The 26869-nt window shown below is 38.6% G+C and overlaps 1 protein-coding gene across 1 annotated transcript; it reads left to right on the top strand.

Annotated features, from left to right (window-relative positions):
• Positions 1–6816: 6816 nt before the first annotated feature.
• PM20D2 (peptidase M20 domain containing 2) lies at positions 6817–25903 on the top strand. The gene is made up of 7 exons (XM_063124883.1): positions 6817–7455; positions 7765–7913; positions 12973–13115; positions 20086–20240; positions 21258–21390; positions 22547–22654; positions 22857–25903. Exons 1-7 carry the CDS (start codon positions 6961–6963, stop codon positions 23060–23062), a joined length of 1389 nt encoding a protein of 462 aa, XP_062980953.1. The 5' UTR covers positions 6817–6960; the 3' UTR covers positions 23063–25903.
• The last annotated feature ends 966 nt before the right edge of the window (positions 25904–26869 follow it).

Raw genomic sequence — 26869 nt, 5'->3', positions numbered from 1 at the left:
TGGTTGTAGTGGGGCGGCGGCGCAGTTTGCGCGCGTCGCGGACGAAAGTCAAAAAGCACCCCAGGTTTCTTTGTAGCTCCAAAGCTTGCACCATCACCGTTAGCAGTGGTGCAGCTGGGACTGGACCTTGGGGCCAAAAGCCAAAGCCCCACAGTCCCCCCACCCAGAGAGTGGCAGGTGATGAGGGCAGCGGACCCAGAGTCAGTGAAGCCTGGTTGCCAGTCTGACTGATGGAGCGGGTCAGCAGAGGTTAGGGTGACCATATGAAAAGGAGGACAGGGCTCCTGTAGCTTTAACAGTTGCATAGAAAAGGGAATTTCAGCAGGTATCATTTTTATATATGGAGAACCTGATGAAATTTCCTCTTCATCACAACAGTTAAAGGTGCAGGAACTATACTAGAGTGACCAGATTTAAAAGAGGGCAGGGCACCTGCAGCTTTAAACTGGTGTGATGAAGAGGAAATTTCACCAGGTTCCCCATATATACAAATGACACCTGCTGAAATTCCCTTTTCTATGCAACTGTTAAAGATACAGGAGCCCTGTCCTTTTCATATGGTCACCCTAGCAGAGGTGGACCAGTCTTTTAAACCCCAACAGCCAGCAACCCATACCACAGAAAGGAAGAACTGAGGCACATGAAGACGGCCTTTCAGGTAACCAGCTTCCAGGTCTTATCGGGCATAACTAGTACTTTAAATTCTGCTGGGAAACAGACTGGTAGCCAGTAAAGCTGTGGTAACAAAGAAATCACCTGCTCCCTATAACCAGCCTGGGTCAACAGCCAGGCCACGGTGTTCTGTACCATCTGAAGTTCTGGAACAATTTTCAAAGGCAGCCCCACAAAGAGTGAGTTACAGTAGTGCCGTTGGGATGTAACTAAGGCATGCATGACTGGCCAGATCAGAGATCTTTAGGAACGGATGTATTTGGCACACTAGCATCAGTTGTGCAAACACACTCCTAGATGCCATCAAAATCAAGGCATCCAGGTTTAGTGCTGAATCCAGTAGCAAACCAGAAACAAAATGGCTTCCATAAATTCTAATCACATAGGTATTATGGTAGAGCAAGGCAGGCTATTCAAAGAAGCGGAATATGCATATTACACCAATAGTAGTAGTAGTTTGCTGCCCTTTAGGCACTCCACATCTGCCAGAGACATCCACCTCACAGTAGGGGTGGTCCTGCTTGTGGAAAATCCTGATCCTAAACACATACTGACATAATTTCAATTCTACAGTCAGTTTCAGGTTTGTATTGCTAGAAGCTCCATAGAAATACTAAATATCTGCTAGCTTTTAATGCAATCTGGAACGGAAGGGGAAACATTTAAATGTTTTTTTTTGCCACATTTGGCAAAGGAAGGAGACGCCAGAGGGTCCGTGTGTTCAGCACAGCAATATGTCCTTCAATCTCTGCTCTTACTTCATAATAGACTTACTTAACTCCAGCCTGGAAAAGTGCTCCACAAGTTTCTAGTTTGACTGTCATTAGAATATGAAAGCAGCAAACTGTTTTCTAGTCCAGTGCCCCATTGCCAACAGCAGTCAGCTAAGATTATTATTGGTAGAGCTAAGGATATATTGATATTATGGACAAGACAGGTGATGGTGATCATGTTTATTCTAACTATAGGGAAAGTTTGTTTTGTTTGTTTTAATAGAGGTATGCAGAGCATGTTTATTCAGCTCCAGACAAGCTCTCAGGGGCTGCATTCCAGTGGGCAGGGCTTTTCAACTTTTTAGAATGGTGGGTGGCGGGGAGAGAGATATGCAAAAGCTGTGAAGCCAACAATCAGTCAGAAAAAGGAGTGGAGCAAGGGGGTACCTGGAGACAACCGGAGAGCCAGATTAGGACCCCATGTGGGGTCAGATTTAACTTGCAGGTCTTAGGTTCAGCACCCCTGGTTTAGTGAGATTTAGTGGGGCCGTTCAGACAACATGCTATCCCACACTCAGTGGTTGAGTGTGGGTTGTTGTAGAACAGTGAAATGTGTATATATTATTATTGTTATTATTATTATTAAATGAATGTTTAATTATTATTAAATGAATGTTTAAATGAAATAATAATAATAATAATAATAATAATAATAATAATAATAGAACCGTGGGTAAGCATGTTGTCTGAACATTCATTTGCAGGGTGATTTGTTAACCATGTAGCATGGCTTGTGAACCATCCTGAACAACCCAACAACACACCATGGGTTTTGAGGGTAGCTTGTTTGAGAAAATAAGCCACATTGCATGGTTAACAAGCCATCCTGAAGACATTCAGACAACACACTTACAGTTCAACAAACAACCCACAATTGAACCACAGCTTATACTCAGCCGCTGAGTGTGGGTTAGTGTGTTGTCTGAACAGCTCCAGTCTCTGCTTAGTATGTATACAATTGTAACCTTTGATGAGGTTTTCTTGCTTTAATTAATAATTTTCATGATATTTCTTATGTATTCAGAATTTTATTTTCTTCTGTACAGTTTATATGTCTTGTTTCTGATTTAAATGTTTTGTAATTTTAAAATGCTAAATATTTTTTTAAATCATTGCAATGATTTTTTAAAATCATTGGTTCTGCTGCTCCTCTTTACTCTTTCCATTAGTCCTAACTAGGGAGAAGGTTATTCAGCTGTTATTGTACATAATTCAGAGTAAATAATGCAGAGCTTAATGTAATCCTTTCTCTCCTACATCTGTATAGTAATTATTAATATTTGCAACCTCTGAAGTTAACACCACAATTTTTATCATTTTGACTTGGATTTAAGACCCATAATAATTATGTTTACCTAATCCATCAAAACATTTAAAATAGAACAAATATTCCAGTACATTCTCATCTTACAATATAATTCGTATGCAGCTGTTGTTAAAAATAGCAAAGCAGCTATCAGAAGATATAACAGTAAACAGTTAAGGTATTGAGCATAATCATTTATTTATAGTCTGTGATGTCAATTAGTGTCCATAGAGCATGAATACATATTCAGTTGCAGTTTGAGGGATGTTCTGTAGCTTTGTCCTGTTGGTATTAATATCTATTTCACACTCATTTCATTTGATTGATTACATTTCTATACTGCCCCATAGCTGGAATGGTGACAACAAACAAACAAAAACAAAATTTTGGGGAATTCATATCATAAAACATTTTGATATACAGTACTCATTAACATCTCCCTTGATACAGGGAAAAGAAAAAGACAAGGAGGATTAACATTTCCATTTCAAATGTATATGTTTATATAAACACTCCATATAACCATGCATATGACTTTGACGGTTGTAGATTGACTCACATTAAGAAATTTTCTCACAATCAACCCATTAAAGCACATTCTTATAAACACATGCTACAAAACGTTCAAGCAATAAAGAAATATCCTTCTAGTATGAAGATTAAGAAATTATTGATTTTGTTTGCCTACATAATACAGGGAAATGTGCATTGCACCTGGAAGAGCTTGAATCTGCTCCCAGTGGAGACAACTTGGACTAAGTAGGTGGTTCACTACCAGAAGAGCTCTGCAGAATGACACTTTGAATAGTATTGTGCTCTGCCATCCTCTTTGATTTTGCCTTTGTCCTCTCTGCTTGTCCTCTTTTGGTATCGGTGGCATATCTGTTTGGATGACAAAGTGGATCTGTATTGGCAGAAAATCTAGCACCACTATGGCTATCACTGGCAACTTGACATTGCAGAGGCCCTGCTTGTCTTTCTTGGGTGAGCGCTAAAGCAGGAGTGGGGAACTATCTTTGAACTACATGCAGCTTCCTGGCCTTAAATACAATCCCTACCACTGCCCACCGCTACCAAATTTGCGGGGACAACAGCAAAGCAATGGGTAGTTTTCCACCAGATTTTGATGGCAAAACACCATTAGGGGCAAACTGAGATGGTGGCCTAAAAAGGCCAAATGTAGATTTAAAACAAGGTATGCAACTTGTTTTAAAGCTAAATTTGGCACGTTTAGGCTACTGTTGTGGTTTGCTGCTGGGATTCTGCAGCAAACTGCCCATTGCTTTGCTGCCACTGAAATTCAACATCACACAACAGCAGGTGAGGCGGCCCCCGAGGGACTGAAATAGGCCACTGGAAGCCCACAAAGTTGTCCAACCCTGGTCTAAAGGGCCATTTTAGACCTTAGGAGATCTGAATGCTGAGATCCATAAATATCCTAGCTGAAATTTAGCCTTCCTATGAAAATTTGCATGGCATTTGAATTGCAGGTGCAATTCAGTATAGATTTTCTAGAAAATTTTAAAATGGAAATTTTTCTGGAAATATTTCTAATGCAGATTTGGATAATTTGCATAGCGTAATTTTCAGGTTGCATTGGAAGAAATGCTAATATCCCAAGTGTAAACCAGTTTAGCATGTTTATTTTACTTGGTTTTAGTCATCAAGAAAGCTAAAAAGAACCCCTTGCTAATTTTTTGTTCCATAATACGTCAAGTATCTGACTTGAAATATTTGACCTGAAATATCCCTTATCTTGTTTCAATTTAAGAAAAAAAGTGCTGAAAAATGTCAACACACTAATCAACTTTAGGGCATGATCCTGTGTATGCTTAGACAGGATTGGGGCATGGTGGGAGTTGTAGGACTTTTTTTTCTGTCGGAACTTACATAGGCTTGCGCCCTTAGCAACCCAAAGAACTGGGTATGATATGCTGACAACCACTCATCTACTACGTTGAAACTGCCAAACTTGCCTAATAACGTATTTGCAACTGGCACCTAATGAAAAATTTCTATGGAAAATGAAGCACTGGTAATTTTTCTGTCCCACATCAATGGGAACAAATAATAACAGAAAGGAACAGATGACATTTAGTACTCATAACAGAGCCTGGGCTAACAATAGCTGTTGCTCTGCCAAAGAAAGCCTTCTTAGATCGGAGTTTTCCTAGTGTCACCAGTCAAAAGGCATTGGGCAGCTAAAAATCCTTAATGGATTTTTTGAGGAAAGGAAAAAAATGAGGAAAAGTGATGGGAAAACATGGGGGTGGTGGCTAGAAGTGTAAGACAATGTTGTATGGACTCCCCTCCCCCTGTAATATTCAATGAATGAGACAGAGCAATTGCAGGATAGAAGCCTTGTCTAGAAGCACACAAAGCTGCTCTGATGGTATGGGATGTTCATGAAAACTGAAACGCCTGAGGCTGAGGAAGCAGCAAGTTTGGGGAACAATGAGAAAGGCTATGTCTATGGAACATCTCAGACAGGCTTCAAAGATAGAAGAGATTCACACGATACACTAAGCCATGATGGTTTATTTTCTGGCAGAATCCATGATTGGTTCATGTGTTGTCTGTGGGTGTTTCTGCCACCCACGATGGATTAATACACCCAAACACCCCACTCTGAGAACCCACGCTCTGAGGAATGGGCATAGTGGGCTGTTTGCATATTCTATGATATATAGTGGTTAGCAATCCATCATGGTTAATAATCCACCTATTAAGCACTCCTGATGGGCAGGGTGGTGGCCTCATAAGATAACTTGTGAAGAACCGTAGGCCTGGAGGAACATGGAGATGTGAGGGGCAGTGAATATGGGTTTAATGGGTGGACAACTTGTGACCCTCCATATGTTTTGGCCTGCAACTCCCATGACCCCTCACCATTGACTATGCTGGCTAGCACTAATGGGAATTGGAAGTTAGAACATCTGGAGGATAGCAAGTTGCCCACCCTTGATAACTGATTAGTCCAATTTTTGGTTATTTTTTTTACTTGTTTTTCACTCATCCTTCCACTGTAGCAGGCTCAAAACATCCTTGGGGACAGAAGTGGACACTTCTATTTTAAACACACACTGAAAGCTTTTTGCTATGAACAGATTAAGCAGTGTACCCTAATGAGACTTATGAGGGCTGCATTAAATTTGATCGCCTGGTCCTTGTGACCTCAGCAGATGGTGGTTCTTGTAGACCAATTGGAAGTTACAGAACTTCACACACCCACTAACACAAAAATACAGATGTTTGTTTGATGCAGTACACTCGATAAAAATACACTGATTTAGTACGTGTAAGATAAACCTGATCAGACCAACAGCTGCAGAATTCATTACCAAGGCTGCAGTCTTATAGACACCTGGGAGTAAGTCCCCTTGAACTCAATGACACTTACTTCTGAGAAGACATGTTTAGGATTACACTCTTAGAGTGAAATCCTATCGGTACCTATTCTGAAGTAATTCCCATTGAGTTCAATGAGATTTACTCCCACGAAAATGTCATTAGGACTGCAGCCATAGTTACTTAAACAAACATTTAAAGGTCTGCTGCATTTTTCTCCAAAGGCTTGAAACAGTACAGATTTTTCTCTATTCTGTTGATGTTGAGGAGGTATGGTCTTTTCTGAAGCTGGTTCTACATATAACTTAAATTCCTCCAGCAGCACAACAAGAAACATAATATTGACCAAGTATCTTCTTTAATGCTGTCCTTGTTCTTGAAACGATAACCTATATAAAGTGGTTATCAGGAAGACAGGTAAAATTAGGTTTTGCTGTTCAAACAGTGTATTATTGTTCAAGCAACACGCTGGCATTCTAGTTCTGGCTACGATGACAGACGAAAAAGCCTTCGCATTTTAGAAAGAGCAGCCCGTTTCTTTTTGCACGGCATTGGCCGTGTCACGTCAGCGCCGTAGTTTGGGAGATCTAACCGTTCAGAAGGATTATTTGCAGGGCATTAAAGAAAACAAACTACTTTTCCCAGCAAGCTCCAGGGGGAAAAGTCCCGGCTGGGGCTGCCAACCGAGGATATATAAGTGTCTCAGACGGCGCGCGTTTCAGACATTTGTTGGTGGTTGTAGAGGACATCGTTAGGGGCTGCTTATTTTCATGCTCGGTGTTGTTGTTTATCATACTCTCGTAGAAGAAAGGATAAGTGATTCTTTTTGGTTTCTTTGGCCCTTCCTCCCCCCGCCCCCCAATGAGGCCAAATGAGGCTGTGGAGGTGCCCGCCTTGGCGGTGCGCCTGGAGGAGCTGAAGCGGCGGGCAGCCGAGTGCATCGAGGCGTCGTCGGAGCGCCTGGGAGAGCTGAGCCGGGAGATCTGGAGCCGGCCGGAACTCGCCTACGAGGAGCACCAGGCACACGGCGCCATGACGCGCTTCTTCGCCAGCCGCCCCTCGCCGACCTCCGCCGCCGCCGCTTGGTCGGTGCAGCGCAACTACAAGCTGGAGACGGCCTTCCGGGCGGACTGGCAGTGGGACGGGGGCCCCGGCGAGGCGGGCCAGGCGCTGCCGCTCCGCCTGGGCTTCCTGTGCGAGTACGACGCCCTGCCCGGCATCGGCCACGCTTGCGGCCACAACCTCATCGCCGAAGTGGGCGCCGGCGCAGCGCTGGGCCTGAAGGGCGCCCTGGAGAGCCTTCGCCACGGCCCCGCCAACGCCGCAGGGCTCCCCCGCCAGGCCCCCGCCGTCAAGGTGAGGCGGGTGAGGACACGGGGAGGCAGCGTCGAAGCCCCCTGCACACGCATCCCCTCCACCCCGACACGCGCTGGAAAGTTACCCCCTTTTCCTATTCACGAGGCCAATTCTGCGTTTCTGGGGTTGTTCTTTGGGAACCCCCCCTTTTAATGAAGGAAGCTGTATCAGTCTTCTAAATATAAATATTTGTGTGGCGGGGGTGTTCTCCTCACCCCCGGGTAAACCGGCTTCCTTGTCGCGTTCCCCGGGAGCTTTTATTGCTCCTGTTTTTCATGAGGTTGACCGCTTGTTACCTTCTCCTTTCAGGTCACGGTGTTGGGCACTCCCGCTGAGGAAGATGGAGGAGGCAAAATAGACTTAATTAAAGCTGGGGCTTTTGATGGTCTAGATGTTGTGTTCATGGCTCATCCCTCCCAAGAAGATGCAGCGTATTTGCCTGATGTAGCAGAACATGAGTGAGTGAAGTGGAACGAAAGGCATCGTTCACTTTTTTAGAGAGCACCTTTCTATTTTGATCCCCTTTTGGCTTGGTCTTTTTTGGAATAATAATTTTGGTGGTTGCTTGGACTCCCTGGTTCACGTTTTGGGGTGTTTATATCATACTTTCAACCCACATAGTGCTTTTATGAAGCCAATGGCAGACTGGCATCAGGATATTACAGCTTTTAGGGCCCCAAAACCTTTATTGGAATAGTGGATGCTGAAACATAGCAAGTAAATCTTTTCTCCCTTTTATCCTGTTTTAGTTTTTCATACCCAAATTTGACAAAATATTCAGGCATCAACTATTTTTTTATGATACAGCATGAATAGTTGTACTATTATTGGCACTAGAGGTGGTGCTGGTTGTGTTTACAGTCTTCCTGCAATTGCTTAGTTGGAAGCAGTTCAGGTTTCACGTGATTTTTAAAGGAGTGTTTCAGCTGATGCTCTGACATTCTCATTATGAACCTCACCAGAAATTAGATCTCGTGTTTACCTACAATATAGAACCAAAATGTCTTGTGACTCAAAGCTGCATAGTTGAGTGTTGTTCATATTTGACAGTGTTTGTCTGTATTTAGATGAAGATTTCTTCAAAGGCAACTGTACAGACACATTAAAAACAAACAAGTAGAACTGAAGTCCAGTCATATAACATTTGGAATTCATTTACTCCAAATAGAGTATACCTTTCTTATCTCAAATATTCTTTGATTGGGTTTCTGAAAGTTAACATACAAATTCAGAACACACAGGAATTGTTATGCTGCGTCACATCAGTATCCCATTTCTCTATTCTGTTTTTTTACTATGCCCATATGCCACAGGGATATTCAGTATCTGGGTATGATGGCTGTACTGAATCTTCTTTAGCCTTCAGCATCTGGAAATTTGTGGCATATTCCAGATACTGCAATGACACACAAGGCACAGTTTTGTTTTTCATAAAAGTTATGATCATTCACCCCAAATAATTCTGGAAATTGTGAGATTATAGTATAGGTGTGGATTCATGAAGGCTGTGGCTTCTTTTCACCATCTAGCACTGATTAGATCACTGCCAAATGAAATAATGTATGACTTTCCCATCTTTTAAGTTAACTGTTCCTGAGATTATGTTAACAGTTGGCAAGCACTTTTTTATTTTTGTCAGTTACCTAACATCTTTATACATCCTGAGAAGTGAGTAATTTTTCCAGTCTTAACTCGGTCCTCATTTGTTCATGAACAGTACTGGAATAAAATCTAATGCAAGAAGTTATAGACTTCAAAACTAATGTTGGGTCTCATGTAACATATGAATGATTTAGATCTGTGCTATTATTTTAAGCACAACTTTTTAAAAAAGATATCCTATTCTGAAATTTACCAGAATTAAAATCCCATATATTTGCCAAACAGGGTCTAGGAAGCCTTTACTAATTCTAATGTTTTTCACATCTCTTGTCGGTGAGTCATCAAGTTAAAAGAACACAGCTTTTTGAGTTTGTTTTCACTGGCAGAACATCATTTTTTGTGTATAGATGCAGTATATCTGATGCTTGGTTCTCTATTCTAGCAGCAGTGATTGTGGAATTTGGAAAGAAATAAGTGGTGTATGCCAAAGAATTAGACTGACTAGGAAATGAACTTCTATTTTAAAACACTTTCAGATGCTTTTTGTATTCTTAGCTTTCATATCATTGTACTTGTCTAACCTCCAACAGAAAAGTAATTTCCCATTCACTTTTGAAGCTAGGTTTAAATAACTGTGCCATGGTTCTTGCCAATACTACCTTATTTAATTGGGAGAACACATAGGAGATCAGGTTTAATATTACTGTGTTCAGCAGCAGTGTCGAATCACAGAGCATAAGGTATATGATATAATGTAGGAAGTAACGTTTCCAGAAGCTCTGAACAGTGATAGAACAGGCCAGTCTTCCGCATCCTGGTGTTCTCTAGATATTTTGGAGTACTACTCCCAGCATTCCTGACCATAGGTCATAACTGGCTGGGACTGATGGGAGTTGAAGTCCGAGTCATTTGAAGAGCACCAGGTTGGAGAAGGCTGGTATAGGCTATTTAGCTATATATGCATAAGGATTGATAAACACTGGCACTTCGAGGTTAGCAATGGGAGTAGCTATCTGTATGATTCAATTGGAACAGAAATTAGATCCTTTGCATTTGCATACATTAACTTGTTTAATTGGTGTTCATGCTGCTGATGGCTATAGCCTGCCATGACCCTACCAGGCTGGGCTGTTAAGTTGCCTTCTTTGGGTGTACTCTTACCAATTGCACCCAGCACAAGTTATTGGCGTTATTTTGGGTAATGTTGAAAGTGGAAGATGCTGATACACAGCATACCCACATATGACAGCTGTTCTACAATCTAGAAAACTATTCTTAGAAAGCTATTTATTTATTTTTGGTTTGGGAAGGTTTTTGTTTTTTTAATTGTCTTCACACAGCATCTTTAAAATTGCTGTTTTTAGAATTAGTTTTTGTGTTTGTCTTGACTTCTTTACTCTCATTTGGTAATGTGTCCTAAATAGGTTTGTATTTCTTGTAGGTTCCTAAGTGTATCAACTCATCACAGTATATTTAGCATATGTTGTGCCATTATTCCTAAACTTTCCTATATCCACAGAAGAACAGGGCTGTGGCATTACTAAAGCACTGTAGGTTCTACTTCATGCTTTGTCAGCGAAACCCTTTACAGTCAGTGTAATCCTATGTGTGATAACACAAGAAGTAAGCCCCACTATGTTCAATGGGGTTTAATCATTAGTAAGTGCATTTAGGATTATTTATTTAAAACATTTATATCCTGCCCTATATCATTAAGATCTCAGAGCGGCGTACAGCCTGGATGGGTTATATGTAGCTTCTGCGTCAACCTTTTTGAGAACTACAGTTTTTTTTTCTAATCCTGAAAATTTATTTTCTAGTTCACATAATTTCTATAAGGCAGGTTTGTCCTAAAAGCTCAAAACCAGAAGTACAATTTAAGCACATTTCAAAATTATTAAGACTCCTAAGCCCATTTCATGCTTTTGAAGCTGATTTGCAATAGAAATGTTTTGTTGTACTAGAATATCGATATGTGGCACAAATTGAATTTGTGCATGGTGTCATGAAGACATTTTTGCTGGAGTACACATTTTTATTGCTAAGCTTTAGCATAAATTGGCATCTGCGTGTAGTTGTTTCCAAAAGATCTGAAGGCTATTATTACATTACATTATAATGTTTGTGTTTAATACACTATCCTCTGGCAAGTTTAGCCTCCCCCCTCCCCCCTCCAAGCGTTGGTTCTTCAGCGATTGGCAGGGATTGTTGTTGCTAAGTAGTTTTCACTGCCTTCCCAAGTCAAAGCCTATGAAGAAGGCTTAGGGTTATTTGGCCAGAGCACATCAGCCACGCAGCACCCAAATCAGCTAGTCCACAGACCCCCCCTTTCCAGTTTCAAACTTGGAGCTGGGATCAGGAGCAGGAAAGGCACACCGCTAGATCAGTGACTAGATGTTCCCTGAGATTCTGCAGCCACAATTTTTGGCTTGGCTACTAAGATCTTCTAAAAATTCCGGGTTCTTGGCCAAATGTGAAGATATAGGGTCTCCCTTCACACCCAACTGTCTGCAATTCGAAGAGCATAAGCACAGAGAATCCAGCAGCAGATAACTCACAAGATGGAATCCAACATTGCGCAAGCAGAAGTCTCCTCACACAATCTCTCTAGTGTGCAGAATATCTGTTTATCATGCATGGTGGTTCTATTTATTATTAAATCAAAGCTAGTTAGCTTACATAAGTTTCCCAAGATCAGAATAGTCAGAAGATTTGCTTGCCAAGAATGTAAGAACAGAGTAGTTGCAGTCTGTTACAGTTAGTTTTAAACCATTATATAATGATTTTAGGAAGGATATGATAGGAGGAGATATGGGGATAATTACCAACCTTTTAATCATAGGTGATTTTATGAACCTGAGTTATAATAGTGGTGGAACTGTATTTCAGTGCTTCAGATATTGATTAAACCCTGAATTTCTTGGGCTAATTTTTCACATTCCTTTTCAAACATTCCATTTCCACTTAATTGTGCTTAGATCTTATTTTAAGATTACGTGTTTAAAACATGGTCAGTTCTTGTTTGCGAAAACAAACATTCAGGTAAAGTTTTAAATTTTACCAAGGATACTAAAGTGTTATCTATGCAATTTGTTGTCATGGTTGACAATTTATCATATGACTTTTTAAAATTTAAGAAATGTAGTCTTTGTCTTTGAAAAAGTACAAAACGTTGCAACAGCTATCCACATATTACATATGTAAAAAAAGGATCTACTATGTTCTTTAAATTCTGTTAACCTAACCCAGTAATTGGTTGTGGGGAAAGGGGCTCTGCATATATGGCATTCCTTCACTGAGAATGGTTTTTCAACATTTGTTTCAGCAGAGGAACCCAGTCTACATATGCCTTCTTTGTGTAGGTGTATTGCCTTCTGTTGAAATGAATGGGAATTGCTTCATGTGTAGAAAAGATCTCTGGACAAGGACAGCTGTAGCAGATATTGTGGAAGGAAGGAAGTGAATGAAGATGATATCAGGAAATCTCTAACAAATTAATTTTTTTCATGATTTGGTTCACCCCTTTTAGAAATATCTATTTTCTTAGTTGTTTTGCTACAAGGTGTTCTGGTAGAGAAAACAAATATCAACCTCTAATATACTAATCTTTATTCCCACAGAGCTTAATTTTTGTCTTGTATGTACCATTTTCAGTCGAATGATCCATAGAAATGTCAAATTTTGTTCTGCAGTGACAAAGCTAAGCTTTGAGAATGGATGTTCTATTTCAAATACTTCCTACTCTCAAAATCATGTTGGTCTATTTTATTCTGCAGTTTATCTTTATTGAGGTTTGAGGTAATAAACCACAGTATGCAGACTTATCCCATTAAAATGATGTTCATTGAATGAATCCAAGGGGATCTTTTTACTTTAAAAAGTGTTTAAAAACAAGTGATGGCTTTTATTTCCTAGTGTGACTGTGAAATACTATGGAAAAGCTTCTCATGCTGCTGCTTACCCTTGGGAAGGAGTAAATGCATTAGATGCTGCTGTTCTTGCATACAACAATCTGTCACTTTTAAGACAGCAAATGAAACCAACATGGAGAGTTCATGGTGAGATCTTCGTTAAATCTTATGTCCAGCAAGTAATACCTCAGACACTGTTTAAGCAAATATGTTATTTCTGGCATGTTAATGTTAAGATATAAATGACTGTGTGTGAGTGAGTTTGTGTGTGTGTGTGTGAGAGAGAGAGAGAGTTTGGGCAAAAATGCAATCTCTTGGTAAAGTAGAAGGTTTTCAAAACCTACAGACATTTCTTGAGGATTTGCTCACTTAATACATTTTGTAGAATGGTTCTAAACTAACTTAGTTACTGAGCGTTCATACAAATAGTGGCTGGTGTTGAGATTGACATTAGAATTTCTTGCATCTTAGAAGTCAGCCTGGTACCTTATATCTTGCCATCTGTTTACACTTTAGAGAGGTTTCTGATTGTATAAGCGCCCCATCCCTAGTCAGATAAGGATGTAGGTCAGGGGTGCACAACCCTCAGCTGCTCCTGATGCAGCATTTGACTTCTCCCACTTTTCCAAGCTGATCAGCTAGATTGTGAGTGGGTGAGGGGAATGCTGTTCCAGTGCCAGGGCTGTTAATCACTGGTGGAGTGGAACTCCCAATAGCCCCACTTCTGAGATTGTTGTTTCTCGAGTAGTGGTGGTGATCGCTTGAACATAGGGGAGACTTTCACATCTACCATTACCCCCTCAGTGGGCATGGAGGGCTAGTATAATAATAATAATAATAATAATAATAATAATAATTCTTTAAAACGCCCATCTCTGTACACTGAGATCTTAAGGGTATAATACATAGTATGGCATGTTAAAGTTGGATCACTCAACATTTCAATTCCTCTGGCCTTTGATGCAATGATACAGATTAATCCTAAACTAGTGATCTTCCGTGTATAGGACATACCTGGGTTCAAACTAAGTTTTATCGCAGAAATACTTCAAACGCTGATTCCCTTTAAAAAATTTAAGATGCCTTTTTTAATGGTGTGCTGTTTTTAATGATGCACTGGTTTTAAACGTTTGAATTAGTTGTATGTATTTTATGGTGTTTTTATTTGTGTTGTACCCCGCCTCGATCCAGAGGGAGAGGCAGGTAACAAATAAATAAATATATTATTATTATTATTATTATTATTATTATTATTATTATTATGGGCACTGTAGGATGTGCTTTTTCATGTACATTACTTCTCTGGGAAAGACGTACATGATTGGTTCACATGGTTCAGACTTTTGAGCTTTATGCTGATGCTGTGGGATGAACCCATGGAAAGCAACTCCCATGCTGCTTAATGTAATGTTTAAAGGGTACAATTCTGTTCAAGTTTTTGGTTCTGTTGGAATACCCATATAAACTTGGTGTTACTAATCATTTATAAATATTTCTTTTAACACATTAATTCAATATATTGGATTGGTTTTCTTTACTTCTTTATATTTAAAGACTATTTAAATGTAGCTATTCAGTAAAAGCATTAGAAATATTTTTTCTAAAATCTTTCACCTTTTGAAAGACAGGTGTTTATCTTTGCCTTTTTTTAACAGACACAGTTGGTGTATGTTTTTAAAATATTGCCTACCTTCTTCTGATACCTTATTTAATGTCAAAGGAAAATGTTGTAAAATGGGCTCCATATTACTGCCTTAAATCCTAAATGCAAAACTTATATAAACTACATAAGCACTAAAACATAAAGCCTTTCACTTACGTAGTACAGCACATATTTTTTCAACATACTGTGTTCAAGCAAATCCGATTACTGGTCATCCATACCATTCTGATTCTATTATTAATGGAACAATTTGATTTTACTTGTGGTTATTTGCTGTTTGTTCCCTTTCAGTATTTTATGGTTTAAATAGTGATTTATAGGAAGCAGTCATCTCCTGAACTTTGGATCAGGATGTAAGTTCTGGATACTACATAAAACATCTCTTTATTGGAATATTTCCTCCACAGATGAATGAAAGTCTAAAAGTACTTTAATATATTTTCATTTAATAATTATCTTGGTTTAAGATTGGTCTTCAAGATCTTTCTGTCTTGCTTCTTTTTATCTTCTACTGCATTTCTTTCCTTCCAACTTCTGTCCTCTGAAGTTGCTTTGTACTCAAGCTATTAAATCAGAATAACACAAATTGAAAACAGTGAGGCAAAGTTGAACCCTGTTGAACAACCCCACATTGTTTCTGTGGTTCTGCCATCAAATAGCAATTCATAGGGTTAGACACAGATTTCCACTGGCACTGGGGCAAAAGGATGTGGTGACAATTTTCTTTGATTGCCCTTATCATCCATCCCCCTTCAGCCTCCAGCATTATCTCCCATGCTGTTCTGAATTTTTATTTTTTTATTGCATTTCTATACCGCCCAATAGCCGAAGCTCTGGGTGGTTCACAAAAATAATCTGCCAACCCTGCAGAACAGCATAAAAAGTGGCACCTGGCACAGCAAGGAGTAAGGGGGAATCGGAGAAAATCACACTACCCCCTCCTCACTCCAGCCTTTCCTGAATCCTGATTCTCTCTCTGAGCGGAAGGTGCCCTTCTGTTTGCGGATGGGAAAGTCTGGGTCCAAGTCATAGGGTTTAAAAATGCTCATAATAGGTTACCACAGTTGAATTGTTGCTGGTTAGATTGGCTGGAGCAGCTTTAGTGTGTGTGTGTGTGTGTTTTGTGTGTAGGCAAGGCAGCTGTTCCTGAAGCAAGCAGAAATTAGCAGAAATTCACATTTCTGGAATGGGGCAGGCCAACACAATTTTCAGAAAAGAGCTCCTGACCTGCCCTATTCCAGAAACGAGCATTTTCGGGGTTGCTTTAGGAGGCCCTAGTTCATCTTGCACTAATGGTTGGTTCTGTGGGCATGACAGAACAAGCGGAGGCACAGCAGCAATATTGGATGCTGCCCATGCTGTTTTATCTTTTGGTCACCACTGGACTGGAATTGTTTTTAACAAATAACTACATAGTACTCATATATTACACAGTGTTTACAGAAGTTGTACATAATAAAAGTTTATATAACAAATGCAAGGCATTGTCAACTATAAGATCTTGTGGAAAACTTTGTTACACATACATAAAATACGCAATGTACATTGAGCTTTATTATTACACGGATTGTGCATAACACACTTGACGGGTTTCGTGGTACCTGCCTGTTCCTTATACTACTTCTTTAGAACAATCTTTAAAGTAATCAAAATTGTCCAAAGGGAATAGCAAAACGTTTCCTCTTTTGATAATATTGATTACAAATGGTTTATTTGTAGACCTATTTAAAAGGTATTATCTCTAAAATAACTTCCCCGCAGGGTTAAAAAAAAAAACCTCTAAGGGTCTCAGTGCTGCTGCAAGACTAGCTAATGCAAGAAAGTTTTCTACAAGGTCTTATCTTTGAGAAAGTCTTGCATTTTTTGCTATATAAACTTCTGTTATGCGCAATTTATGTGAAGACTGGACAGAGAATAGTGTTATGTTTTCTGGTGCTGGTTGCATGATCTAACAGCCTGTTCTGAAGAAGGCACCATTCTCACAAGAGCAAGAAAACTAATGACTGGGTTCAGACAACATGATAATGAATGGTGGTTTAAATAGTCGTTGTTTGGTTATATAACTCGCCATGGGTTATCATGTTGTGTGGAGGGAGTTTTTTAGCCAAAGGTTGGTTATTTGGCCCAAATAACCAATGCTGTGCAGAATTGGCTATTTGAACCACTATTGGTTCTTGTGTTGTGTGGAGGGTACCACTGGTTATTTTCTCAGCCACAGTTGGTTATTTCATCAGCCACAGATTCGCAAGGCAAGAGCGGTCAAAGTGGTGGCTGCCGCTCTCGTCTAGTTGGCAGGATAGATTTGTGGCAGCAATGGCTGATGGGATACTAGCGGGAGGACTGATGGGGAGAGAGGGCAGGGGATGAGTGAGTCAACTCAGCATGGATTAATAGTCAACTGAACTCTGATTATAAATCATACCACGATTGATTATTATCATGTTTTATGGGGAGTATCCCCTAGATAAACAACTATCGAGTTGATTATTACCCCACCATTGACTGTTGTGTTGTCTGAATGCAACCATTGTGTAATATATGGGTACTATATAGTTATTAGTTAAACAATTTTTTAAATCTAGTAGTTACTTTTGGTCTTTAGTATAAATGTTCGTTTGTTAATCTTTGGGCCAGCATTTAGCTTTTTATGGTTTACATAAAATGATTACCTAGAGTATGGGCTGCCATTGGATTGTGGGTTGTTGTTGAATCATGCTTTAACTATGGGTTGTTAACCATGAACAACACTGTTCAAAACCAAACAACAAACCAAGGGTTCTCTTCCCGGGTTGATAACCCATAGTTAAACCATAGTGCAAAGTTTGCATGGAACAACAGTTTACAATTCATTGACAACCCATGCTCTGGGCTGTCGTTACATGCGAACCAGGTCAAAGTCTTGCAAAAAACATTCACGCCGTCAAAGTATTTGTGTGCCAAGCAGCCATGCAATCGATTTGCTGCTTTCAAAGTAATAATGTATATATTTAACATATTATTATAATGTGGATAATAAAATATATTTTATATGATTGGCTTTCTTGGTTTTGTAAGAAAGGTGCCTTCTTGAAAATAGGCTAAATTAGATCATATAACCAGTACCAGAAAACATAGCACTATTCTCTGTCCATTCTTCACATTTGCTCCAAATGAGGAATTTCCCAGCAGATTCACATAGCATTATTGGTTGGTGCAGAAATACATAACAATGAGACTGTGCCAGCATATTAGCCCTCTGTTTCTCTTCTTTTTTGTCCAATCATACATGGTGGTAGTATTTCAGATCTCATCATTGTGCATGTTGAGGCTCGGTCAGTTGCCAAGCGAAGGTGCCTTGCTCATGGAATCAAAAACATAATAGGATTCAGGATAATTTTTGTTTGTAGGGAATTGGCTGAAAGCTTAGTGGGGACTGTTCAGGGTTATTCATGTTTGATCTTCTCAGAGCCTCTCTTGAGTGTTATGACACTAAACCAACCAGTTTTTATTCTGGAGCCTCTCTGGATAGCTAACACTACAACCATTTCAATAAGGATTCTTACGTATCCTTCTTTGTTACATGAAAGTGTACATGCATACAAGTTCACGTACTGCAGGCAGGGAAGCTGTCTATTTTTTTTTGTACAGCACCTAGTATCATGTAGAAGTTTTATAAATATTAGATGATGCAGGTTTCTAACTTGCAGCCTATCTTCTGTTACGTGAATTGTATACAGATTCCAGCAGTCAGGCAAGACTTGGGATTTGACAAGTAATTTGAATAACTCAATCAACAAAAGAACTGTTAAACAAGATACACATTCAGGAAAACAACCATATATCAAAGGAATCTGAAAAGAATGTTATATCTGATACATTGGAATAGGTTTTAAGTGCCTTAGGTCTGAGCACCATACTTGGAGTTATAACAGTACTGTAGCAACTCAGATCATCTTAGAACAAAGAGGCTTTTCTTCTCAGAATTGGTCCGGGAATGAATCATTCAGCACACTCAGTCAAACAAGACTCTTTATCCAGGAAATAATTTCTTTTAAAATGGAAACATGTTCTGCCCCTTTATACTGTTTTGAAGTCCCACACTGACAATTAACTAATTTGTCTAAGACATGGTGTCCTAGAGAAGGGAAAATCAGAATTAATATCACCATGATTTCTCAAAAGAAAGCTCAGATTGCATTTGGAGAAGGTCTAGTCTTCGAGATATGCATTCAGGAGGGGGGGGAAGCAAGGTCTGGTAACTGCACCCTTTCTCTGCAGGTATTCAGCAAAATATGAAAGGTTCACCTTTTCTTTAAAGATAACTATTTCTCACGATTGCTAAGGAATCGTTCAATCAAATATGGAATCCCCTGCCAGGTTTCAGTGTTTTGCTCCAAATTCTGTCTCTTACAGGGTTATCTTTATACACTGATAACCTTGATTGCAGGACTATTATAGTTCTGTAATAGTTGCCTCTTAGTTTTGTTCACGAGATTAGAAAGAAGTCTGCAAAATAATAAAAATCTTGTTTCCAAAGCAAATCTTAACTGCAATATGGAAGTGGGGCAGTACAAGATAACAACTAACTTTTTGAGGCTCTTGCAGCAAATGGAGCTTTTGCTGAGCTATTGTATATTAGAATGGAGTCAGTAGAAGTGCAAACAGAAATGTTACATTTGCTTTTTCTAATCTTCATGGATCTGAAACATATTTGTACCATTTGACTTGGACATTGCACACTAGCACCCTACTTTTCAAGTTTTGCAAAAGGATAGGCCATGGTTAATGTTCTATTATCCAGAGTTGGAAAAGAGTTAGTATTCCAGAATTATATTTCCCCCATGCTTAAACAGGACAGACCTGTAATTTCATACTTGGTCCTATCATACTTGGTCCTAAAAATGATGCTATCTACAATTTTGATTATTTCCCCCCTTTTCTTACCCCATTCTCTTCATCAGCTTATGGGCATCAGATATTGTATAATGAATACTTTTGCATTCTCCTAACATGTAGTATTAATATGCAGGAAAAAAGGGCTAGGAAAGAAATGTTGGGTATTATACAGATAGAAACTGATGCTTCACTTGGTTAAGTATGGCATGAACATAATTTAAATTGTTCAGTTTTAATTCAGACTTGAATCTTCCGCCAAGACCGAGAATGTGAAAGGGATGGTTTCATGCCTCTTCTGTGTTATTGCTTACTCTTTACCTAATCCGCCTTGTTCCAGTGCCAACACGATTTTATCCAACATTAGGGGCAACAGTTGAATAACAGAAGAATATGAATGAAGATCTAACTTCACATTTTTTGATTGAAACATGCAGATTTTTTTTCTTTTTTAAATAGAAAAGAGATGGATCAAGTGCATAAACTGGTGTGGCTTTTTTATTTAGCTGTTTTTATCAAAAGCTTCAGAAAACCCAGTGTTCCAGAGGCTAATCTCAATAACATGGTTCTTTTCTCTTATAGGTGTAATAAAGAATGGAGGTGTGAAACCTAACATCATTCCTTCTTATGCTGAATTAGAATTTTACTTGCGTGCTCCTTCATTACGGGAACTTTCCATCCTGACAGAAAAAGCAGAGAACTGTTTTAAAGCTGCAGCTCTGGCCACAGGGTGTGAAGTAAGGTTCAGAAAGATCGATCAAGACTCTGTTTAAGATATAATGTTAGCTGATATTTTCAAGTAAATTAAAATGCAGATGACATCTTGACCAATCTACTCAGGAAATACTGAAAGATCTGAGTAGAGAGTATTATAGCAACCGAATTAAAGTTATTCTTTGTGTCAGTTTTATCAAATAGCGTCGGCTCAGATCCTGGTCACTTTCAATTCTTATCTCTGCATAGCTGATACTTTGGACATAACATAAAGGTGGTTTATAAATATTTTAATAAATAAATGTCCTCAGGTTTGTCAAAAGTCATAATTATCAAAAGTACTAACTAACATAATCGTGTTTCATATGCTTTTGAATCCACAAAAGCTCAACATCAGGCTTCATCACTGAGCATTTTCTTTGTACTTTCCCCTCTTTGGTAGGTTTCTGGGGGAACATATTTTTTTATCATAAACAATGTACAAAGAAAGAAGACAAAAGGGATTAACACACTGTTCCTAAAGACTCTACTTAGAATTAATCCCCAATGATTTCACGGGAGCTTACTTCCAAGTGTTTACTTTTAGTAAGTTAGTCTGCTAGGAGGTGGCCTATTGGCATTTGGCATCTTTTGAAATGAATAGTCTGCCCCTGCATTGCTAATTACATTAATTTATAAAAAATGGCTGCATTGATTAAGGGAAGGAAAATTGCTTGATTGCTTCTGAGAAAGAATGCAACTTCCACTCTTTATTCATAGGATGTGAAATGCCGAAGACCTGTAATCTGTTACTAGGCGTGCAATCCTATATGTGCTTGCTTCAAAGCAAAGCCCACTGCATTTAGTGGGTTTACTCCCAGACAAGTGTGCATTGTAGTTCAGCCTAAGGCTGAAATTCTATAGACATTTGGGAGTAAGTTCCATTGAACATAGTGGAACTGATTTCTGAGTAAATATGCATAGGATTCAACTGGAAACCCTGTTTCAGACTTGATCTTGTACTTTTGTTTTACAGCAAATGTGTATTTTTCTTGTTTAAGGTGGAGTTAAAAAGTGGTGCAAATGATTACTTTAATGTGCTTCCTAACAAGAGCCTGGAAAAAGCTTACATAGAGAATGGCAAGAAGCTTGGCATGGATTTCATCCCAGACGATAACTTGAACGGGCTGTCAGGTAATAGAACTTCTCTGTGTTCATACATTTTAGAATAGCTTTTATAATTGAAAAAGAACTATAAATATTTTAAAAGTTCCTGACTGTTAGGAAGTCTGACCAGTTTATATATTTTAGAGTATAAAAACTGGTAAATGTATTTTTCATAGCAAAGATTAATCCTTTCTTGCAATGTTCTCAGCCTTTTGGCCACTTTGAGCAATTAAGTGGGGCAGGTTTTATTAATGGTGCTGAAAATATTGCTGCAGTGTTTCTATCATTATGGACTATCTGTGTTTCATGACTAACATTCTGGAATCTAGAATTGAAGGGCGGTGGTGGACAGACTTACCTCACTACTCATTGTTGGTTATGTGCAAGGGATAGGCTGGTAATCCCTAAGTAGCCTGGGGTTGTTACTGCAGAAAGGAAATCCCCAGTGTCTTTGCATGCTATTCACAAGTATCATTTTTCCTTTATTTTATTTATTTATTCGTTTATAATATTTATACACCACTCAGGCATTTCAGGTAAAACAAAAAAGGTGTTTTTTTCATGAAGCTCTAATTTAAAATACAGTTCTTATTAATACAATTTCCCATTTATTCTAACAAAATTTACTAACTCAACCAAACTAAAAAAAACCAACCAACCTAAAGATGAATAAGTTGCAGTGAAATTTATTATTTATCAAATAAATGTTATAAACATTATTCACAGACTCGAGCAATGCCAGGCATGTCACCTAGTCATTTATAAAGTTTCAGTTCTAGTCCCAAGACCATTTTTTTTACACTTCAAAAAAAAAAAAAGCGCTGTGCCTATTTGTCTCTATAATGGGCTCTGTTTTCCAGTCATGTCTTCCAGTGACTAGGGGATGGAGCTGCAGTGTCTAGCTCAGATGTTCGTCTTCCAACTTTACTTCCATTGCCTTGCTTTTGCTTTGACCAGCTTCCTATTGGTTTTTTTCCGTTTCTCCAGTTCCTGCAGGGGCCAAATTAAATTCCTGGAAATCCTGACATTTTGAACAGCACAATCCTGATTCCAAACTCTTTTCTGAGTAAAAGTTTTGGATGTTTTGCTCTAGAGAATTCACAGCTCTGTCATAAGTATATAGCTTGTTTTTGGTAGACTTTCTGATACATGTAAAGCTCTGAGGTGTTTTGCCTCTCCTTAGGTTCTACTGACTTCGGAAATGTTACCTTTGTGATTCCTGGGATTCATCCCTATTTTTATATTGGCTCTGATGCACTGAACCATACTGAGCAGTACACAACAGCTGCAGGTTAGTGGTGTGTGTGTGTGAAAACACTACTGGAAAAATAGCATGGAGTTTGTTTAAATTTGTGTCTCATCTTCAAGGGATTTACACTGAAATATTTGACTGTTTGTATCTCTTCTTACACAACTGTGTTTGTTTTTCCTCCATATTCATTGCAGCTGTTTCAATCCTTTTTGTTCTCACTCGTGGGTTTAATTTTTCCTAGGATCAGAAGAAGCTCAGTTCTATGCCTTGCGGACAGCTAAAGCTTTGGCAATGACAGCCTTAGATGTTATTTTCAAGCCAGATGTGCTGGAGAAAGTCAGAGAAGACTTCAGAATAGTGAGACTGAAAGAGGAAGTACACTTGAATATGCCTGAACATGGAAAAGGATCTGGCCTTGGTATTGGAGCAGCATGTGCATCACGTTGAAAAAGCACAGCATGTTACAGATTTATACTCATAAGAAAGTCCAGAATTGCTCTACTTGTATTCTAGGGAATGTTGAATAGCTGGAGAGATGCTGATGTTTTGAGTGATGCAACTAAGCAACCTCAACGTACATTGAAATTATTATTATTATTATTATTATTGTCTAATATTAATATCATATAGTTCTCTTAATTTGGCTGGCAAAGTTACATGATTTCTCTGCAGTGATTGAAAATGTGCTGAATATCTTAGATTTGCAAACTTTTGCAAGATAATTTTTGAATTGCTAGTATGATGGTTAAGAAGGAAAGGTGGGTTATCGTCATAATAACTGTTCTCTTTCAAAGGAACAGTGTGCGCTGTTGCATGTTTAGCTTACTATATGCAAAACCAAATGCAATCAATCAGGATAAGCTGATCAATATGTATTTCACTTGAGCTTTGTTTTTGTTTTTGCAAAGTCCATACCAAAGGTTAGGTGGTGGTGGTAGTAAAATCTGCCCAGATTATCACATTAGAAATGGCTTCTGCTCTCAAAATCTCAGTCTTGTGCAAACACAGCACAGGAAGCCTTGTGCTATGCTGTTTATTTTCTGGCAGAATTACATTTTTAAGACTAATTCTTTCATTCACTTCATTATAGTGGATTGATAGAGTTTAGAACTTGTTATACTCCAAATTTATATTTCTTTGAGAAGTAGAACTGCCCAGCTGCTACCCAGTACAGTGGGAGAGGCTTATTTGGCCTTGATGGCTACTTTTGGGCTTTCCATTGGCATCTATGTACACCAGTTGCTGGGGAACATGCTTATTGGTTCCTGTTTAACAGCTCATTGGCCACTGTGTGACCAGAGTGCGGGACTAGATGGACCTTTGGTCTGATCCAGCATGGCTCTTCTTATGACCCTATCTGGTTAGCCTGTGTTATACTTGCTAATACTTGTAAGCTGCTTCAATGCAACATTCTTTTAATTGAGCAAGAGTTCACTGACATCACCCAAGTAGTGCAGTTCGTAGAGTGTAGTCGTTGCAGTCTAAGGGCACATATTAAAGTTTACCTAGTATTTATACAATCAGTAATAGACAATAATCTTGGTTCCACTTTCCATCACTAAGGGTGAGCTTACTTGACTGGTTTTACAGGGAAATATTGCTGTGAGTTAAAAATCAATACTTCTGTGTTTGTGTTTTTACACCTATGGTCCCATGTGGTGACTGATGGAACTAAAAAAACCTATGAATTTCTCATGATTGCATGTTTCATTACCAGGATTGAAGGGTGGAATACACTTAAGAACATGTTTTCATGGAAAACCAGATCTTTCATCTCATGGCTGGCTTTCCTTGCTTAAAAAAAAGGTGTATCTTATCTTGCCCATATTGGATTAAAACATAAATCAATTCAAATGTATTAATATAAGTAGGTATTTTGGAAATTCTTAGCATGATGGGTTGTCTTCTAATCAAGGTGATCTTTGTATTTGGCATATTGTAATTCATATAACCAAAATGAGACTTAAGCACAATCCTATGCATACTCAGAAGTAAGTCCCATTCAGTTCAGTGGGGCTTATTCTCACGTGTATACAGGATTGCAGCCATAATTATCTAATACACTACTGCTTAAGTATCTAGACTCTAGAGAATGCAAAAGAAAACATTCTAATTTCCTGTCCTCTTAAGTAAGATGTGACCTTTCAGCTGCTACAATGTGTCATAAAGAACAATTTCAAGTCAGAACGAAAGAACTAGAAAAAGTATAATATAGTCAGTTACAAGGCTAATAGTGTTTATGTGGATCAGAGTGCAATTGTAAAGCTTACAAAAATTGTTCCAAGGTTTACATGCACATCACACTGTCTCAGAATGATATTTAACAATGATAAAAGCAGTCATACATAGTAAATAAAGTCAATACAATTGTCTTTTCATTATTGTCCAAATTCACCTAAGATAATTTGGGTTGAAAAGACAGTTGTACTGACTTTACTCATTATGCATGACTGCTTTTATCTTCATTAAATATTGTTCTGAGACTGTGTAATGTGCATGTAAACCTTGGAACATTTTTTGTGAACTTACACTCTGATCCACATAAGCACTAGTTAGGCTTGTAATTGGTTATATTTTTGTAGTCTGTTTCTTCTGGCTTGAAACTTCTGTTGAGGGTTCCCTACACAGCATTTTGTGTTCTACGTTATACATAGTTCTTCGGTATGCATTCTCTTTGAGTGTCAAACGTTTGCATTCTCATCTCTAAGTTGGTCCAATACAAAGGTATCTTCAGTCCACATTCCACTGAAATCAATAGTAAAACTTCTGCTGGTTTTAATAGATCCATTTCACTGTTTTATTAATAACAAATAGATAATGTCTTCTAGCAAGTTTAGCAGGGCTTAATGTGTATAAACTTCTGATTGAAGCAATTCATACATGCACAAAGGCATGTATAAAGAGAAAGGCAACTTTTTTAAAAAAATCCCTCTCATAACTATTTTAAAGACTTTGCATGATGAGCCACAAATTTGCATGCTGGAATGTTTTACAGCTTATTAACACTATTTAGCATATACTGGAAAACGATGCTGGGGATTTTTTAAAAAATAAACTGCAGTATTGATTTTTTCCCCTACTGTTCTGATGTGCTGCAAGAAAAGATGCAGGGTTTTTTTTACCATCCTAAAGCTGTTTTCCTAAATATTGTACTGTTCTGATTTGCATAGGTATAGAAAATGCATGCAAATAAATCATATGCTGATGTGTATATCTGTGAAAGCTTAATGTATATAACTGAATGAAAGTTATACTTCAGTACTTTGCCTTAAGAGCTGCTCAACTCCCCCAAAAGAAACTTAATTTGACCATGCTGTATTTTTAATATTTTATCTATGTTTACTTCCTTCATCCAGTTAAACATAGCTTTTTGTAATATCTGTTCATCTTTTCAGAAGAGGGGGGAAGGCTCTGGAAGGCTGCTTCTCTCTATGGAGTAGGGTCAAATTGTGACAATAGAGAGCAGAAATCTGTCAGCACACAAAATGGTAGGACCAGGGTTTCTTAGAGTTCTTGTCAAGAGTCCTATAAGCTTTGCATCTGACAACATTAGTACTACAGAAAAACTTTGTAGTTTGTTGACATTGGAAGTTTCTACTCAAACGATCTAGCCATCTAAATTGCTGCCTAAGCAGGGTGTGAGGAAGAGAATAACATATACCTTCCTGGAAAATTGTGTCTATCTCAGGCAAACTGCTTACAGTTGGCAAAGGTTATTGTACCAGCTTCTTAAGGTACTAAAATTGCAAACTGGAAAGGTTGATGTCCTGCCCATTAGTTTTGGGTTGTTTTACTTCCGGTATTCTGTGAAGAGGGGCGAAACTCCCTTGGATGACAACTGCTGAATATTATGGGCATGATCTCAATATTTGTTTCCTTAGTTGATTCCATAGTAAAGGCTTACTTTGGAAGGAGGAGGATTCAGCAAATTCTTATGTAGTAGTTCATCTCAGCAATAGGGGTGATAACTCCTACCCTGTAACATGCCTTCCCAGTCTGCTCTCCTTATCTGAACAAGAAAGGAAAGTTGGATATATCATGAATTTCTGTGAAACATTATGGATAACTGGCCTGTCCTAAAATAGGGCAGTCCCAACAGTTGTCCTGACATGTTTCTAATAACTTTGTATTTATTTAATTGTTGAATACACACATAAATGCTTGATGGTTATTTGACAGATAAAAAGTCTCAAAACTTGCTGTTGTCATGATAGAATACAAAATACCTCCTTTTCTATTTACAAAGACAGGACA

Source organism: Elgaria multicarinata, chromosome 4, assembly GCF_023053635.1.
Source record: "Elgaria multicarinata webbii isolate HBS135686 ecotype San Diego chromosome 4, rElgMul1.1.pri, whole genome shotgun sequence".
NCBI classification, from domain to species: Eukaryota; Metazoa; Chordata; class Lepidosauria; order Squamata; family Anguidae; genus Elgaria; species Elgaria multicarinata.
This window is presented reverse-complemented; position numbering and strand designations above follow the sequence as displayed.

Coding starts and splice junctions, on each gene's coding strand:
- PM20D2 (XM_063124883.1), top strand. CDS start 6,961: ATGAGGCCAAATGAGGCTGTGGAGGTGCCCGCCTTGGCGGTGCGCCTG. Junction 13,116..20,085: donor ACCAACATGGAGAGTTCATG/GTGAGATCTTCG, acceptor TTTCTCTTATAG/GTGTAATAAAGAATGGAGGT. Junction 22,655..22,856: donor GCAGTACACAACAGCTGCAG/GTTAGTGGTGTG, acceptor AATTTTTCCTAG/GATCAGAAGAAGCTCAGTTC.